The sequence below is a fragment of the Trachurus trachurus genome (assembly GCF_905171665.1).
Source record: "Trachurus trachurus genome assembly, chromosome: 6".
Classification (NCBI taxonomy): Eukaryota; Metazoa; Chordata; class Actinopteri; order Carangiformes; family Carangidae; genus Trachurus; species Trachurus trachurus.
The window spans coordinates 3435972-3452176 of NC_139897.1; the positions used below are offsets into that span (position 1 = coordinate 3435972).

At 43.6% G+C, this 16205-nt stretch overlaps 2 protein-coding genes across 2 annotated transcripts in view; both read left to right on the top strand.

Annotated features, from left to right (window-relative positions):
• spire2 (spire-type actin nucleation factor 2) overlaps positions 1–7481 on the top strand; it is a gene marked incomplete at both ends in the record, with an annotated part of 43263 nt that extends 35782 nt beyond the window's left edge. Inside the window, 5 exons of the mRNA XM_083973471.1 lie at positions 502–639; positions 737–804; positions 1117–1144; positions 2787–2884; positions 7097–7481. Of these exons, the coding sequence (XP_083829597.1) occupies positions 502–639; positions 737–804; positions 1117–1144; positions 2787–2884; positions 7097–7481 (717 nt within the window). The remainder of the gene's footprint in view (positions 1–501; positions 640–736; positions 805–1116; positions 1145–2786; positions 2885–7096) is intronic.
• A 4606-nt stretch (positions 7482–12087) lies between these two features.
• sntb2 (syntrophin, beta 2) overlaps positions 12088–16205 on the top strand; it is a 39561-nt gene continuing 35443 nt past the window's right edge. Inside the window, exon 1 of the mRNA XM_083974209.1 lies at positions 12088–13512. Coding sequence (XP_083830335.1) covers positions 12753–13512 — 760 coding nt within the window. The 5' untranslated portion in view covers positions 12088–12752. The remainder of the gene's footprint in view (positions 13513–16205) is intronic.

Genomic DNA, 16205 nt, shown 5'->3' on the forward strand with positions numbered 1-16205 from the left:
TTTACCTCAGAACAGATAGAGCTTCTTAACCCAAATCCCTGAAGCTCTCAAGAAAGACAGTTTGCACATTTTGAATTGAACATCTGCCGATTAAGATCTTGGGATGTGAACAAAAGCTTCAGAGCAGCTACTAAATGGTCTTTGTCTCAAGCTCAAAATATCAGCTGAGCTGCATTTCCCAAAAAACACTGCTCTGTCTGAAGAGCCGTTAAAAAGGTAAAAGAATGTGAGCTTGGTTTCATATATTATCAAAAGATTGATAATGGTTGATAATTAGAAGTTTAAAAGTTAGTTTGCTGACACAAGTAATACTGAGTGTGTGTGCGTTAAGTAAGACATTACTATACTTGTTTTCAGTAAAATAAAATATAGCAGTTGATAGTGACAAATAACAAAAAAGACATATACCGGTATTACAGTTGTGTGTGCATGTGTAGTGGTAAAATCTCAGTCAAGTCTGCACTGTAATAAACTCCAGTGTTTCCTGTGTGCTGTGATCAGGAGGAGTTCAGTCACCCTGTGGAGAGCCTGGCCCTAACAGTGGACGAGGTCATTAACGTGCGTCGAGTGCTTGTTAAAGCAGAGATGGAGAAGTTCCTTCAGAGCAAAGAGCTTTACAACAACCTGAAGAGAGGCAAGGTAACAGAGAGGCTCTTCCCTCACTGCAGCATCGCACTGTGGTGTGTACACTAGTGACCTCTGTGTGTGTGTGTGTGTGTGTGTGTGTGTGCCTCAGGTGTGCTGCTGCTGCAGAGTGAAGTTCCCTCTCTTCTCGTGGCCATCCACCTGCTTACTGTGTAAAAGGTATCACAGAAAAGTTTTTTTCCCCTTTTTTTTCTCTTTCATTGAAATTTACAACCTCTTTTTTCATTTGCAATGATTTCATCCCATTAACTCTCAGCAGTACCACCAGTAAAGATGAATAAGTTGTGAACAAAACTCGATGACTTTAATGATCTCTTAGCAATAGAGCAGTAAAACCAACAGTACTGAACAAGTTCCCAGTTAACGACCTACTCAGGTATTTTTATGATAGAAGTTAGCAAACGATTTAGTTCCAACCCATTTGACATTCAGAAATAAAGTCGTATTGATTTGTTTTTGTTTCCTTTACAGATCTGTCTGTGTCTCCTGCAGTGCAAAGGTAAAAATAAAACACTCACATTATGTTCAGCTCCTCACACACTTTCTGTCTAACTTCTAGAAGTTTGATTTTGTGGTTATTTGTCTACAGTATACATCAAAAATGAGTACACCCTCATGTACCGGTATATATCATTCAATTCTGAAATGGTTCTTGAAACAATTATTGTGTCATTTTTTTAGTTGTATATTAGTTGTGTTAGTTAGTTGGTATTAGTTGAAGTTCTTGACCATATGTATAATTAAAACTGATTGACAATACAGACTCCAAAATACGACCTTAATGCAAGAAAGATGAGTTTACCTGTGACCACTGTGACAAAAGTGATTGCACCTGTAATGATTTTTAATTCAGATTCAGATATTTTATTCATGCACTTAAAGGGACAACGAGGAGTTTCTCCAGCGGCAGAACGAAAAATTCTGTGACAATAAAAAAGTCTCATATTAATGTGGATGAAGCTACGTTACCATTTGTTAATGGGCCCATTTTCAATAAATATATGGTTTTGTCTCTATCGTTATTTTGTTATTATTAGTGGTGGTGGAAATACTGGGCGAGCCGACCAGCGTTTCCTTACTTTCGGTTTCGCGGAGGCTGCCCGGCGGGTCATGAGAATAACGCCGCCGAATCGCCGTTTATGGTCGGAACTACGACGGTATCTGAACCTCTTTGAACCTCTGACTTTAATTCTTGATGAATGAAAACATTCTTGGCAAGACATCCGTCCTCCAAGAATTTCACCGTGCACGCAGAGGCTCATGGTAAATGTAGTAGGAAACACTTCGCTTTCCAAAACTCCTCGTTGTCCCTTTAAGAAATGTAGATGAAAGGGAACCCCAAAGAAGCAAAAAGTGCTTATAAACAGGGGGCCCAATTCAGTTTGAGGGAATGAACAAGGTTGTTAAGGATCATGTGAACAGCACAGCTTTCCCAGGTCTAGCCTGGGTTGTCTCTAGTGTAACATGGTGGAGCTGCCAGAGCAGCTTAGAAGCCAGGAGAGGAGGAGAGGCTACAGGAGCATCAGCAGGTTCCAACACAATAAAAGAAGGCACAAAAATGACAGAGCTGTACTCAGGTTTGTCGTACACTGTAGATATTGTACAGAGACCTGAATAGAACTGGATATTTTACCACTTTGGTGCACGTTTTTTTTTTTCAGTTTGTCATGTTTAGTGAAGTGGCTGGTATTTGTGTTGACGTCAGTTCTTCTGCTGTTCTTTTGTTGGTTTTAATTAGTTGCCTCAGTCCCTGGCCATGTTGGATGTGTGAGTCTGTAGGTTTGACATTTAGGCTGTTTGGACTCGTTGGACTTTCTTTTCTTTTCTTGTGATTCTGAATTGTACGTGTGGTGTGGTTGTTTGTTGGAGTGCTGTGACTTTGTGCTGTTGAACATTATTGTGGTTTGTCCTTATTGAACTATACTATGTGCATTCCTTGAGGTTCATTTGTGGCTGTGATCAGTGTTTGTGTGTGTGAATCTATTGGACTTGATACATTCTAGTATGACAGTGGTGTGTGGTGATGGGACACAGCAAACATGACGACAAACTGCGCCTTCATGTTGGCTGTGTCCCATCACCACCGTTTCTTCCTTTGCTCTCATCTCTGCCTCGTTGTCTTCCTCTTGTTGTGGCTCCAGATGAAGATTCCCTCAAAGAAGATGGCCCATATCCCTGTGTACACTGTGGGCTTCCACAGCACCCCAAAGAGCCATGGACACAAAAGCCAAGTCTACAAGTGAGTTGGTATTCATTTATGAGGCCGCCAGAGAGAGGGTCAGACCCTGTTTGTTAAAGGGATAGTTCACCCAAAATTCAAATTTCACTCATTATCTACTCACCCTCATGTCGACTAAGAGCTGTGAGAATTTTAAGAGTCCTCCGTCCCTTCTCTGAGTTACGGGGGGGTCCGCGCAGCAGTATTTGTCCATATAATGGTTGTCAATGGATACCAACTTTCTTTGTCCAAAAAGACACACCAAAAAACATCCAAATACCTCCATACTGCTCGTCTGTAATGTCCCTCTGGTATTGAAGCCCCAACATGAAAAATTGTTCCGAAAAAAATTAAATAAGTCTATATTTTAAGCTTGTTTGTAGCGGAAGCTCCCAGTGTCTCGGTTCACTGCTCTTCGCACTGACCGGCAGAACAATTTCTCATGTCGGGGCTTCAATACAAGAGGGACATTACAGACGAGCAGTATGGAGGTATTTGGATGTTTTTTGGTGTGTCTTTTTGGACAAAGAAAGTTGGTATCCATTGACAACCATTATATGGACAAATACTGCTGCGGGGACCCCCCCGTAACTCAGAGAAGGAACGGAGGACTCTGAAAATTCTCACAGCTCTTAGTCGACATGAGGGTGAGTAGATAATGAGTTAAATTTGAATTTTGGGTGAACTATCCCTTTAACAGTTTAGGAAATGATGAAAGTCATACACAAAAAAAACCTGAGGCAACAAAATATTTCTGATAGTGGGTAAGAGGTAAAGTTCTTGTCTTACTGAGACTACACACACTAATATGTCCAATCATGCACCCGGGGTAAACATCTTCCCTTGAGGTGCCACCATCATTTATATTTTTAGCCCCACCACTGCTGAAACTCTAATAAGACTTTGGAGCATTTAGCTCAAAAGAAAAGTCAGATGATCAGTGAGGTCACTGCAGTTCATCCAGGGCGGGAACATGAATGTCTGTTTTAAACCTCGTGGAAAACCGTCCAACAGCTGTCAAGATATTTCACAATCAGAGGAGGAAAAGTCAACAGGCTTCATCCCTCTGGTCCCATCAGCAATCTGAAGCTGATAAAAGTCAATAATAAATAAGACATGAGTAATAACAAATAATAAGCAGTTATCTGTATGCTGTGGTGCGATGTGTTTGGCCACTGCAGCCTTCAGGGCCTTGTAGGGCTCTGTCACTCCGTATTCACTCTATATATGAATATTCCCTGATCCAGAGGAGGCTGTTTGATAACAATTGCATTTCTTTGTGTATAATATCTAAATGAACTCAAGAGAAAGTTAATTTAACATTGCAACCAATCACTGGCCACATTCGGGTCAAGGACAAATGCCCCCTCTCAGGGTAAGAACAGGTTAAATCTGTCTAAATCTGCCCCTCCTTCAAGCCACTGACTGCTAACCTTCTCCAGCCTAAGCGAGTGTTTACCTGGACCAATCGTAGACGGCCGGCTCAATCCAATCACCAGCGTCCACCCCCCCCCTCACCCCCCCTCACCCCACCCCACCACCACCACCTACTGCGCTTGTGTTATATAATCAGCGCATTGCCAAGGCCTCTAAGCAGCCATTATGTAATAATTACCCAGCTGTCATTAATATCCTCGCTCCTTGTGCCTGTGTGAAGACACACGCAGAAGAGAGAGAGTGTGAAATGGGTGGAAAGAAGGATGGAGTGAGAGAGCGAGACAGTGTGTTGGGGTTAGGGAAATAAAGTGTCATATTATCCACCGGCAGCACCTGTCAATACTAGCTGCCACTATAAGGACAGAAAGAATAGGTTTTATAACAGGAAATGCTGGCGTGATTTTAGTCAGAGACGTTGACCTTAATCTTCCCTTTAGTGGCCACACTGGTTACACACATTCGAGCATGTTGTGCTTATATTTGATTCACTTACTGTAAAATGAGCTTAGACACTGTTGCTTTGTTTTTTTTTCCAGATGCTCAGCTGATGTATTGTGAGAGATGGAGGATACAGGCTGTCTGTTCACTCCATATTCATCCATTTGTTTCAGAGTCCTGACTTAAAAAGCTGGCTGACTCTCATTAAGTGACCGTGTGAACTGTCATTGCTGGCAGTCGACCTGCTAACAGGCTTACAAGCCACAAACATGCAAGTGCTAGTCAGTCACAGCAGCTCCTCTATCTAGGTAGCTTGTTAGTCAGTTAGTTAGACAGTGATTAAATAGTGTCACTGAACCTGTGGCACCGTGGCCGTGCTTGTGGAGCAGTTTATTCTCCAACAGATGCGGGTTAATAAAGACCAGATGATGGAATGTTTTTATTATTATTATTATTTGTTTATTTAGCAGGGACAGTGCACATTGCTGTAAATGCGCCAGTTAGCCAAAAAGGCTTTGTTCCACATCTGTAGTCCCAGGACAGATGTTAGAATGTCACCCTAAAACAGACTATAAGAGTTACAAGAGGAAGGAGGTACAAAATAAATGCAAACAATAAAATGAGACGTAATGGTGCGCTCCAGGCAACTCGTAACTCGTGTTTTTCCGAGTCCGACCCGTGAACCAGTTCGATCTGGTACGAGTTCACGGGTCAGAAGTTACCGGTTTGACTGCCGTTCTAGTGCATTTTCAAGGGTAACAGGTCGGAAAAACACGAGTTACAGGTTGCCTGGAACGCTACAAAGTCGTAAATTGTGACTTGAAATCTTGACTTACGGGTTCAAAAGCCTGCCTGGAACGCAGCATAATTATGTTAATGAAATAAATAAAAGGACAACGTGCAGTAGATAACGAACATTGTTATTTCAAATTGTTGTTTTTGAAAGAGAGCTATTAGACACAATTGCATGAATACCATACATGGATCCCATCTCCAGTGTGCGTCGTTTATAATATACATACATATACGTACTTCATGGACAGTTTTTCTTTTGCTTCAATTTGTTACATTTTCAATAGTCAACCCATGTACAGATTCATCTGATTTTTTCTAGCTTAAGAAACGCCATCACCTCACGGACCCAACGTGAATGGGATGGAGGTGTGGTTGATTTCCAACCAAAAAGGATAAGTCGGCGGGCTAGTAATGTTGAGAATGCATAACGAACATTGTTTAACACTAAACAGTCAAGTAGAGCAAAATCACAGGCATAAAAAGCATGCACAGCATACAAGATACATAAGACAGACTGAGCCAATAGAAGCAGAGCCACAATAAGACAGACATGCATCCAGGTACATGGAAGCAGTCTGGCAGCACGACAGCAGCAGGTAGAGCAGACAGCGAAGACAAACTGAGGTCAGAGAGATGCAACTGACAGATCTGAGGACTAATTAACCATTTCTTTAAATGAGCCCTAAATACACAATATGTGTCCAGTTCTCTAATAGTGGCTGGAATGGAGTTCCATACTTAAAGGAATAGTTCACTCAAAATTGAAATTTCACTCATTATCTACACACCCTCGTGTGGACTAAGGGCTGGGAGAAGTTTCAGAGTCCTCCGTGGCTTCTCTGAGTTACAGGGGGTCTTGGCGTAGCAGTGCATGTCCATATGACGGTTGCAAATGGATACCAACTGTCTTCGTAACAAAAAGACACACCAAAAAACATCCAAATACCTCCATGCTGCTGGTGTGTAATGTCTGTCCGTGCGTACCTTGTTCATTACTGACGCCGGCGCAAATCTCGTGAGATTTGGACGGACCAGGAAGAGGAGCTTCGAGAAGCTTTCGCTACAAAACAAGCTTGAAATATAGACTAATTTAATTTTTTTTGGGACAATTTCACATTTCGGGGCTTCAATACAAGACGGACATTACATACGAGCAGCATGGAGGTATTTGGATGTTTTTTGGTGTGTCTTTTTGTTACGAAGACAGTTGGTATCCATTTGCAATCGTTATATTGACATGCACTGCTACGCAGAGACCCCCTGTAACTCAGAGAAGCCACGGAGGACTCTGAAACTTCTCCCAGCCCTTAGTCCACATGAGGGTGAGTAGATAATGAGTGCAATTTGAATTTTGGGTGAACTATTCTTTTAACAGAGAATGCAGACTGACTAAAAGCACTTTTCCTAAATGGGATAATGCAACCCCCCCCCCCCCCCCCCACCACCCCTCTTGCTTGCAACTTAGCTATTAGGTATTCAGCTAATATTAATTATGGAATAATTGGTTTATATTATTTCTGCCTTCTTCCACCACTCATGTAAAACCTCTGTGCACCCCTGCAGGTCCCTGCGCAGCCTATCTCGCCACTCGGTGGAGGAGGAGTTCCCCCACCTGTACGCTCACGGCTGCACGCTGCGCGACGTCTGCGCCGAATGCACCAAATTTGTGGCCGATGTCATTTCCTCCAGCCGCCGGAGTCTGGACATCCTCAACAACACCCCCAAGAGGGAAGCCAGAGCTGCCCCCAGACCACAGCTGCAACGCCAGCCCCACCTGGACCTCTGCCCCCAGCCTCACCCTCAGTGTCCCCCTCCACCTTACCCACAGTCACAGCATCACCCCCGGCTCCCCGTCTACTCCCACCGCCACCTGCAGCAGCTCCAGACCTCGTCGTCTCCGTCTTCACCGCAGCTCCACACCAAGCTGACCAACAACACCAACCAATGAGTAGATTGACACTTTCTGCCTTTCTGCCTACACACACACACTCCTTAATGAATTGTGCTACTACAGTGCACACACGCACGCACGCACACACACACGCACACACACGTACAGAAAACGTATGGTTCTTTAAGGGTTCTGGTGGTTCCATGCACAGCAGTAATGACCTCAAAGAGCCATCTGATTGGTTCAAATGAACTAAAAAATGAAGAATGATAAAGGACAATAAGTAATCCAGTGAGGATCCTTCAGAGTTGTTTGAATATTGCTGGGTTGGAGTATTACATGCATTATTTAATGGTTATGCTATGATATGATATATTGTATGACTCTAAAGAAGATTTTTCCGGAGCTGTGCAGATCCCTTTTTAGTGAGAATCTAGCGACTGTAAACCACGACCACCTCACACATCATCCACTTCCCAGCAACATCATCTTCCATGTTTCACCATCTCACTCACACACACATGCACAGACTCCCCCGTTCACTTTAAAGGGTTTCAATAAGAAGCAGTTGTGTCTGTATGCCTTATCTACAGCACCATGACTTCACTCCCTGAAGCTCACAGCTGCTGGGGGGGCAAGCGTACAGGAGGAGAGGGTAGAAGGTGGTGGTTGGGGGAGGGGGGGTGGGTCACACACTTTGAGAGGGGAGGTCGACTGAGTTTGGGATGGAGGTCGTTCAATGTGGATCAAAGCTTCCCAGCGTTTAGTCAACATGTAACATTTTAGCTCTTGATGTTGCCTTGTTTTTGTCATGAATGTAACTTAGAATCAGAACAGAAACAGAATTGTAAAATGATTAGCTCGCACTCTGCATAATAACGTTTATTTCCAATCATCCAAAAAGGGATTTGTAACGAGTGGCTGCTGTATAACTTTTTGCATTTTCGACGTGCTTCTAAAGTCCCAGGTCCAGCAGGATGAGCTCTGGTAGTGATGACACAGTGAATGTAATGGGGTGAAGCTGCAGACCGCTGCATCTTTAACCGATGCAGCTCAGTGATGCCGATGTGAAGCGAGCAGATGAAGCTCCCGTCTCTCTCACTCCCCATGGACGCTTGCAATCTGCTCTGGTTTTGTAAACACTAAGTAAACCTCAACTGCAATAAAAAATCAACTGACAAACACGACCAGTGCTGCGTCTCTGAGTTTTAACTCTACACCTGTGTTCAGCTGCTCTGCGCCACACAGCGGCAACAAAGCATGAAGTGGTTGGCTTTAGGAAGTCAAAGGAAAACACACACTTATCATGATGAAGTCTCACACAAAGGATTCTATGACGCTGGATAAACAGAGATGTGACCTAAAACTACTCTTGAGTGGAGGAGTCTTTTTTTTTTTTTTTTGCCTTTGAACCTACTTTTATTCCATTTTGTAAAATGTTACTCATCCTTGTTTTCATGGACCAAAAAAAAAATCAAACACAGTGACGCCATGAAACTCAAAAAAGGTGGGATCGTTTGATGTTTGCAATTCATTTTCATGTGTTCCAGCTCATGCATTTTTATATTATTATAATTTTTTTAACTCTTTATTTATTTAGCTTTTTTTTGTTTTATATAAACAAGAGCCATTGCACAATAATACAAGTTACCAAAATGATAGGAGGTGAAAAACAGAATAAAAGTAAATAAAGAAGAATAAAGAAAATTAAAAAAAAAATAAAAATAAAAATAAGTAGAGGTGGGGCACACCACTCTGGTTGCAGCTTCCATCACTGTCCATTAGGTCTGCTGCATATTAGACCATTTCTGCCACCTTTGGTCCAAGGCCCCTGCTTTCATGCTGAGACAGTAAGTCAGTCTTTCCATCAAGTAAATCAAGTGGAGGAGTCATTTTAGTTCTTTCTTGGAGGAAAACTCAAATCTGTGAATTTACATTTACAGTAAAATCAAAAGCAGATGAAGAAGCAACCACTGGTACAAATGACTAACACAGTACAACATACAGCACAGATGCGGTGACAGCTATGTGCGTTGGCAAGATTTATGAATGTGAATTTGTTACTGTCACAGCTGGACAAATATGTGTCCCCTGACAACTGTCTGTTTGTCAGGAGCCTAAACAATTTAAAATTGAAGTCGTGTTCTTGTCTCTGTAGTTCAGGACTTTATTATTACACCACTGTATTGTTCAGGCAAGTGGAGGTGGATCAGTGTCATCGTGCAAGTTGCTATGGGACTAAAGAAGCAGTTGCTTCAGCACAGTTACATTAAGGTTTTAAACACTATGTTACTGTGTTAAATACAATATCTTGTTTCTGTGTTGTTTTATTTTTGGTACGTTAACTTGTTTACCTTATCATAGCTAGTCTATCATATCTGATTTTTTTTTCTGCCTTTGCTTGCTGCAGTGACAATATGAAAAACAGCTCACCACAGTGTATAACAGATGTTGCCACAGCTGTTAAAATGGCGGACAGCTGAACGAATTTTCTGACCCATCCAGTTGTCAGTTAACAGTCAGACCAGTGACCACTGATCACTTCTCACATTAAGCCTTTACACTGTCTGCCTGGTTTTTTATTGCAAATATTATTAATATTATTCCTACTGCTACTACTAGGCTACTAATGATAATAACAATGTGAATGCTGTCTTTTGCTCATTTAATCCATACACAAACAGAAATGTGAAGAGAGACATGAAAACAAAAATAGCTACAGTCATTGGCATTTACTTTCTTACATCTTTTATTGTGTAGGTAGGTTTTCTATCAGTCAGTTTAACAAGTTTGTTTGGTTTTCTCTTTTCACTTTTGTACCATTAGAAGGAAACAGAGTTCCCAATTACTTTGCTCCACCAAACTCCAGTCTGAGGCAGCCACCCAGCAGCAGGGTTAATGTTGATCTAAAAGTATGTTTGGGGTTGTATGTGTTGCTGATAAACTGAGAAAAAGAGAGGGTTGCCCGCACACTCTTAAAGGATGTCACAGTGATTTTATTAGCACTTGCACAAACGTTTTCGACCGTGTGGTCTTCTTCAGGTGCCAACAGAACAAAGGAACGCTCACATCCATATATAGGGTCGCAGATGTATAGGTGTGAGGTCCAATTAGGTGAGGAGGGGCGAGCCTGAAGGTAAGGAGCACATCCTTCAGCTTACAGTATTTAAATATACAGTTTTAAATATATAGTTTTAAATATACAGTTTAAATATACAGTTTTTAAATAGCTATAGAAAATCGTTTAAATATAGAAAACATCATACACTATGATTAAACAATTGGGCCCAGAAAAACACGCAAATATAATCAGTGGGAACCCATTTGTAGTCAAATATTTCATCATAGCAGTGAAATAGTAGTCAAACATTTCATAATCATGAGAGAAAAGAAACGTGTATATGATCCAAAATGGATACAAATGCATAAACAACCAACATCACACATACAAAGAATCACCAAAGTTACAAAACAAATATTAATAAATCATTAAAGTTACAGAGCAAGTATTAAAAACCTATTTTTAGGAGACTAAAGAAAATGCTTAATATGGTACTCCTGGTTTAGGCCTCTGGGGGTTAGTGTTTGGAGGGTGAAGATATAGAAGCTCTCTCTTTTCAATAGGAGACTATTGTGGTCTCCACCTTGCTGATAAACTGAACCGATGGCGGAGTCACTTTATCTGTGTGTCTGCAGAGAGCTGGGGGGTGGAGGGGTGCAGCAGCTGGGCTCTTTTCATAGAAAATGTATGAAGGTTAAATTGACCATTGAGTAAAATGCTGAGAGATGTGATTCTGTCACATGAGGCGAGATGTCATGGTTCCACTGGAGGTAAAGTCAGTGGTGGATGGATGGTGTTTTACTGTGCTGATGTGTATCTTTAATTGCATTGTGATCACAATCAAATCATTTGATACATGACATCATTACTGTCTCTTGATTCATGTCACTACTTTTGTATTGACAGGAAAGCAACGCCCCCAGATTTCTTCTGAGGTTTTAATCACTGGTTTGTGACATCATTAACAGATTTTTGAAAATGAACAGAGACTGATATTCACAATATGACAACAATGTTAATAGCAGAGGGAGCAGAGTGTGTTAATTAGAGCCCGTGCAGTGAGTGAACCTAAGTAGGCTTTGTCCCCCTGCTGTCGCCCCTCCCCTTTCATCATGAATAAATAATCTACAGGTCAACGTGTCTATTGGCTCTCGACTGTCTGTCATCCGGCTCTGAGTGAGTTCCCTCTGCACACTGACAGGCTGATGAAGCCACCCTCGGTTAGACAGGCTGAGGAAGTGGAGTGATTTTGCTTTCAAAATAAAAGTGTAAACCTGTCATAACTTCAGTTATTCTATGCTCTTTACCATTACTCCATAGACTTTAAGGTGCACCTGTGATGAAGGCAGCATCACCCTCCGTCGTTTGCTTTTTGTGCCACATAATTGAAGCCTAAGATATTGTAAAGTAGTATAGGCCTATGTCAGGCAGCTTTTTCCTACAGATAAGATGTACATTTATTGATCAGCACAAAGCGCAAAGGGGAATGAGAGATACAATAAGAATGACTTAATGTAAAATGAATAAAACAAAATAGAAATATTATAATTACAGTAGGTCTATGCAATACAGGCCTATGACATTGGTTCTTCATGTGCTCTCTTTCCTGTCAGCCTGTGTTCTTTGCACAGTTGTAACACATGAATCCTCTCCCAGAGCACCAGAGGAATCTTTACTTATTTTTTTTGTCTAGACAGTCTTAATCTGTTTTTCTATTAGTTTTATCAGACCATTGCATCTCAGTCCTGTCTACCGAACCATATTCTGTAATATCACCAATTTGTCTCCAACAACGGTAGGGGTTTTCATTTAATCAAATGTTTTTAGATTATGTTCGTTTTTTGTTTGTTTGTGTTGTTTTAATCGTTCATTAGCCTTTTGTCACATCAGCGCTGCTGTGTCTTATTTTGAAGGGCGTGTTGTGCTGTTTTCCGGCTGTGTTGCCGCTGACTGCAGAGTGGAGGTCGAGCAGCTTTAGAGTCTGAAGTCGACAACAAGCCCTCTCCGGCTGGCCCATCACAGCCAGTTGTTCTTTTCTTTTTCCTCCTCTCTCTCTGCTCGGAGCCAGCGGCTGTTTCCTCCCCCTCTGCCTGCTGCAGCAGCCTGACTGCAGTCTGCAGCCTGCTGCCTGCTGCCTGCTACACTGTGTGTGGTGGGTGTGTCGATGTGGGCCGGTGCAGCCTAGTCGCACTCTGAAAAGAGGAAAAAGTTGGTGATGAGTTCAGTGTGAGCGCGGCCCGCCTCCGAGCAGGCTAACCCGTCCAGACATGGCAGTTTGGACCCGAGCGGACAAGAACGGCCAACTGGACCTGCTGCTCCGGGACCGCTGGATCCGCGTGGCCGCAGAGCTGACCCGGGAGACCCTGACTCTGACGGCCGAGGCGGAGGCAGCCGGGGCCGGGGCCGGGGCCGGGCAGGGGCACGGCAACAACCACTGGGACTACAACAACTCTTCGGCGGGCCTGCGAAATGGCATGTCGAACGGAAACGAGCCGGGGTCGAGTCCGGGGAACCCGGGCCGCGGCCAGGACCAGAACCAGCTCCAGAGCCAGAGCCAGAACCAGAACCACGGGGGTCGGGGGCGTAGTTCCAGCCCGGGGCGCGGAGTTGTCAACCGGAGTCAATACGACGGTAACTACGGTGTAAACAGCCCCGGGAAGTACCCGAATAACGGCACCAACTCAGACTTTGGGAGTCCCAGCTCCAGCTACGGTAGTCCCGGGTCCAGCTTCGGGTCTCGACAGGGCGACGTCCCCGTGAGTCTGGACGGCTCCTCGGAAGCCGTGAGGAAAGTCCGAGTTGTCAAGCAGGAGTCCGGCGGGCTGGGGATCAGTATCAAGGGGGGGCGGGAGAACCGGATGCCCATCCTCATCTCCAAGATCTTCCCGGGCCTGGCCGCGGACCAGAGCCGGGCTCTCCGGGTGGGAGACGCCATCCTGTCGGTGAACGGGAACGACCTCCGGGAGGCGACTCACGACCTGGCGGTGCAGGCGCTGAAGAAGGCGGGGAAAGAGGTGACGCTGGAGGGTGAGTTGGCCCACGCGAGAGCGGGGATTTGCCGAGGGCCGAGATTAGACTCGTGTGGTGTGGGCGCACACACACACACACACACACACACACACACACACACACACACACACACACACACACACACACACACACACACACACACACACACACACACACACCTCTGTGCATTAGCCCTGTTGACATGGCTGATGTGATCTGGGTTAGCCAAGGTGTGGCGGCGCCCCTGTTACATAAAAGTCAACTTGTAGTAGGTTTTCACACTATACACAACACACAGAGGGAGGCTACAAGTGGCACCGTTTACTACACAACAACAGCTCTGGATTGATTCTAAGACACTCCATGATGTTGTTACTCACACTTTTATTCCCAAACAGCCAGACGCGCTGAATGCACACAACCACCGCCGAGTTGACCCACACATGTCCTGTGGGTCCTGACTTCCTTGACCACACAAATAATCACTGGCACAACACGTTATGATACAACTACAGACACACACCCAGAGGGGCATAAACAAACTGAGTCTATGGTCAGTCAGGAGGAGGAAGAGGAGGTAGAGGAGAAATAATATCACTGGAACAGAGAGACAGTGATTAGTGTCAACAGGAAAGTAACCACAGTTGTGGTCACAGTCAACAGTCAAATGCACTGTGTATTTAAATCAATGTGAGCTGCTAAAGATAAGGGACCACTGTGACCATGAGTAGATGAGATTTGTGTGTGTGTGTGTATGTGTGTGTGACTGCAGTGATATTCTGTCCGGGGACGGGCAAAGCAGAAGTGAATCAAACTGTGTAATAACAATATCAGTGGAACAAGGATATGAACAAAACACAATGTAACACAACAAGTGTTTATTTAACTGGCAGCAGCTATGGTTTAATATTATACAAACCATGAAGGAGAATCATTAGTCAGTGCATCACACTCCTAAACTGCTTCACATGAAGTGTTTTTTTTAATGTACGCAGACATTCGCTCCATAAAACTGTCCACGCATCAGCAAGACGAGTTCAAAGGTGATGTGAGGCTAGACTGTGTTTGGGCAGTATGAGCAGTGTGGAGCTGCTTCCAACGGAAAGCTAACTAGTATGTTAAAGGGATAGTTCACCCAAAATTCAAATTTCACTCATTATCTACTCACCCTCATGTCGACTAAGAGCTGTGAGAATTTTCAGAGTCCTCCGTTCCTTCTCTGAGTTACGGGGGGGTCCGTGCAGCAGTATTTGTCCATATAATGGTTGTGAATGGATACCAACTTTCTTCGTCCAAAAAGACACACCAAAAAACATCCAAATACCTCCATACTGCTCGTCTGTAATGTCCCTCTTGTATCGAAGCCCTGACATGAGAAATTGTTCCGCCGGTCAGTGCAAATCACGCGAGATTTGCACTGACACAGGAAGAGCAGTGAACTGAGACACTGGGAGCTTCCGCTACAAACAAGCTTAAAATATAGACTTATTTAATTTTTTTCGGAACAATTTCTCATGTCGGGGCTTCAATACAAGAGGGACATTACAGACGAGCAGTATGGAGGTATTTGGATGTTTTTTTGTGTGTCTTTTTGGACGAAGAAAGTTGGTATCCATTCACAACCATTATATGGACAAATACTGCTGCGCGGACCCCCCCGTAACTCAGAGAAGGAACAAAGGACTCTGAAAATTCTCACAGCTCTTAGTCGACATGAGGGTGAGTAGATAATGAGTGAAATTTGAATCTTGGGTGAACTATCCCTTTAATGATGTCGTGATGTGTTTTTGCATTTAGTCCAGGGTTGGTTGGTTTAAGCTCTTTATCGCCAGTGTTTACATTCAGACAAATTCACGACAAAGCTACACTCATTGACATATTTTTCTGTTTCTGTTGTCGTGACAGTAGATTAGAACAAGTGCAAGAACATCTGTGTCCATGTGGGAAGTAACAAGAGGTGTATCTATGGGACTATGTTACCAGCTCCTTTCTATGAAAGGATGTTAGGTTTGTCCAAAAAGTCACCAGGTTCGTTCATAGGTGCTGAAGGGGCCAGATAATGTAGTAAATCTGGCAACAAAGGTGCCAATTTGGCTGCATCCCCCCACCAGGAGTTATGGCCAGTGGGAAAACTAACTCTCAGCTGCCCAGAGATGCAGCGGTGCAACTGTGAAGATGGAGAAAACCTGCTCCATACAAAGTAAAACATGCCTTTTGCAGATAGAGGCAACATGCTGTAGGTAGAGGAGGTAGGAACCCATCGGGGAGAAGATGTCAGATACTAAACTTTGCCGTTGTTGAACTGTTCAATGTTTAGAAAAGTGGGAAAAAAGAGTGAATGGAAGGAGAGAGGCCACAGAGCCCCCTGGGGCCTGGAAACTTGAAGCTAAGTGCAGTGTTTAATGGCGTGGAATGGACGCTGGATGAATACTGAAGAGCACAAATTGTAGTAACTAATCAATGTGTGACACAATTCCACTCAAGTCAAAGTGAGACCCGTTTGTGCCTCCCAACATAAACCGAGGTCGACTCTGTGATAGACTCACTCTGCAGTCACCCATTGTGCTGGTTAGGGCTGTGCATTGACAAGAATATGGCAACATGATACATATCCTAATGTAATAATGTATTAAGTAATATTATGATATATTGAGATACTGTAGGCAGGGCCGTTGTATAGGGGAGAAAGGTGATGATAATTCTAGGGGCCC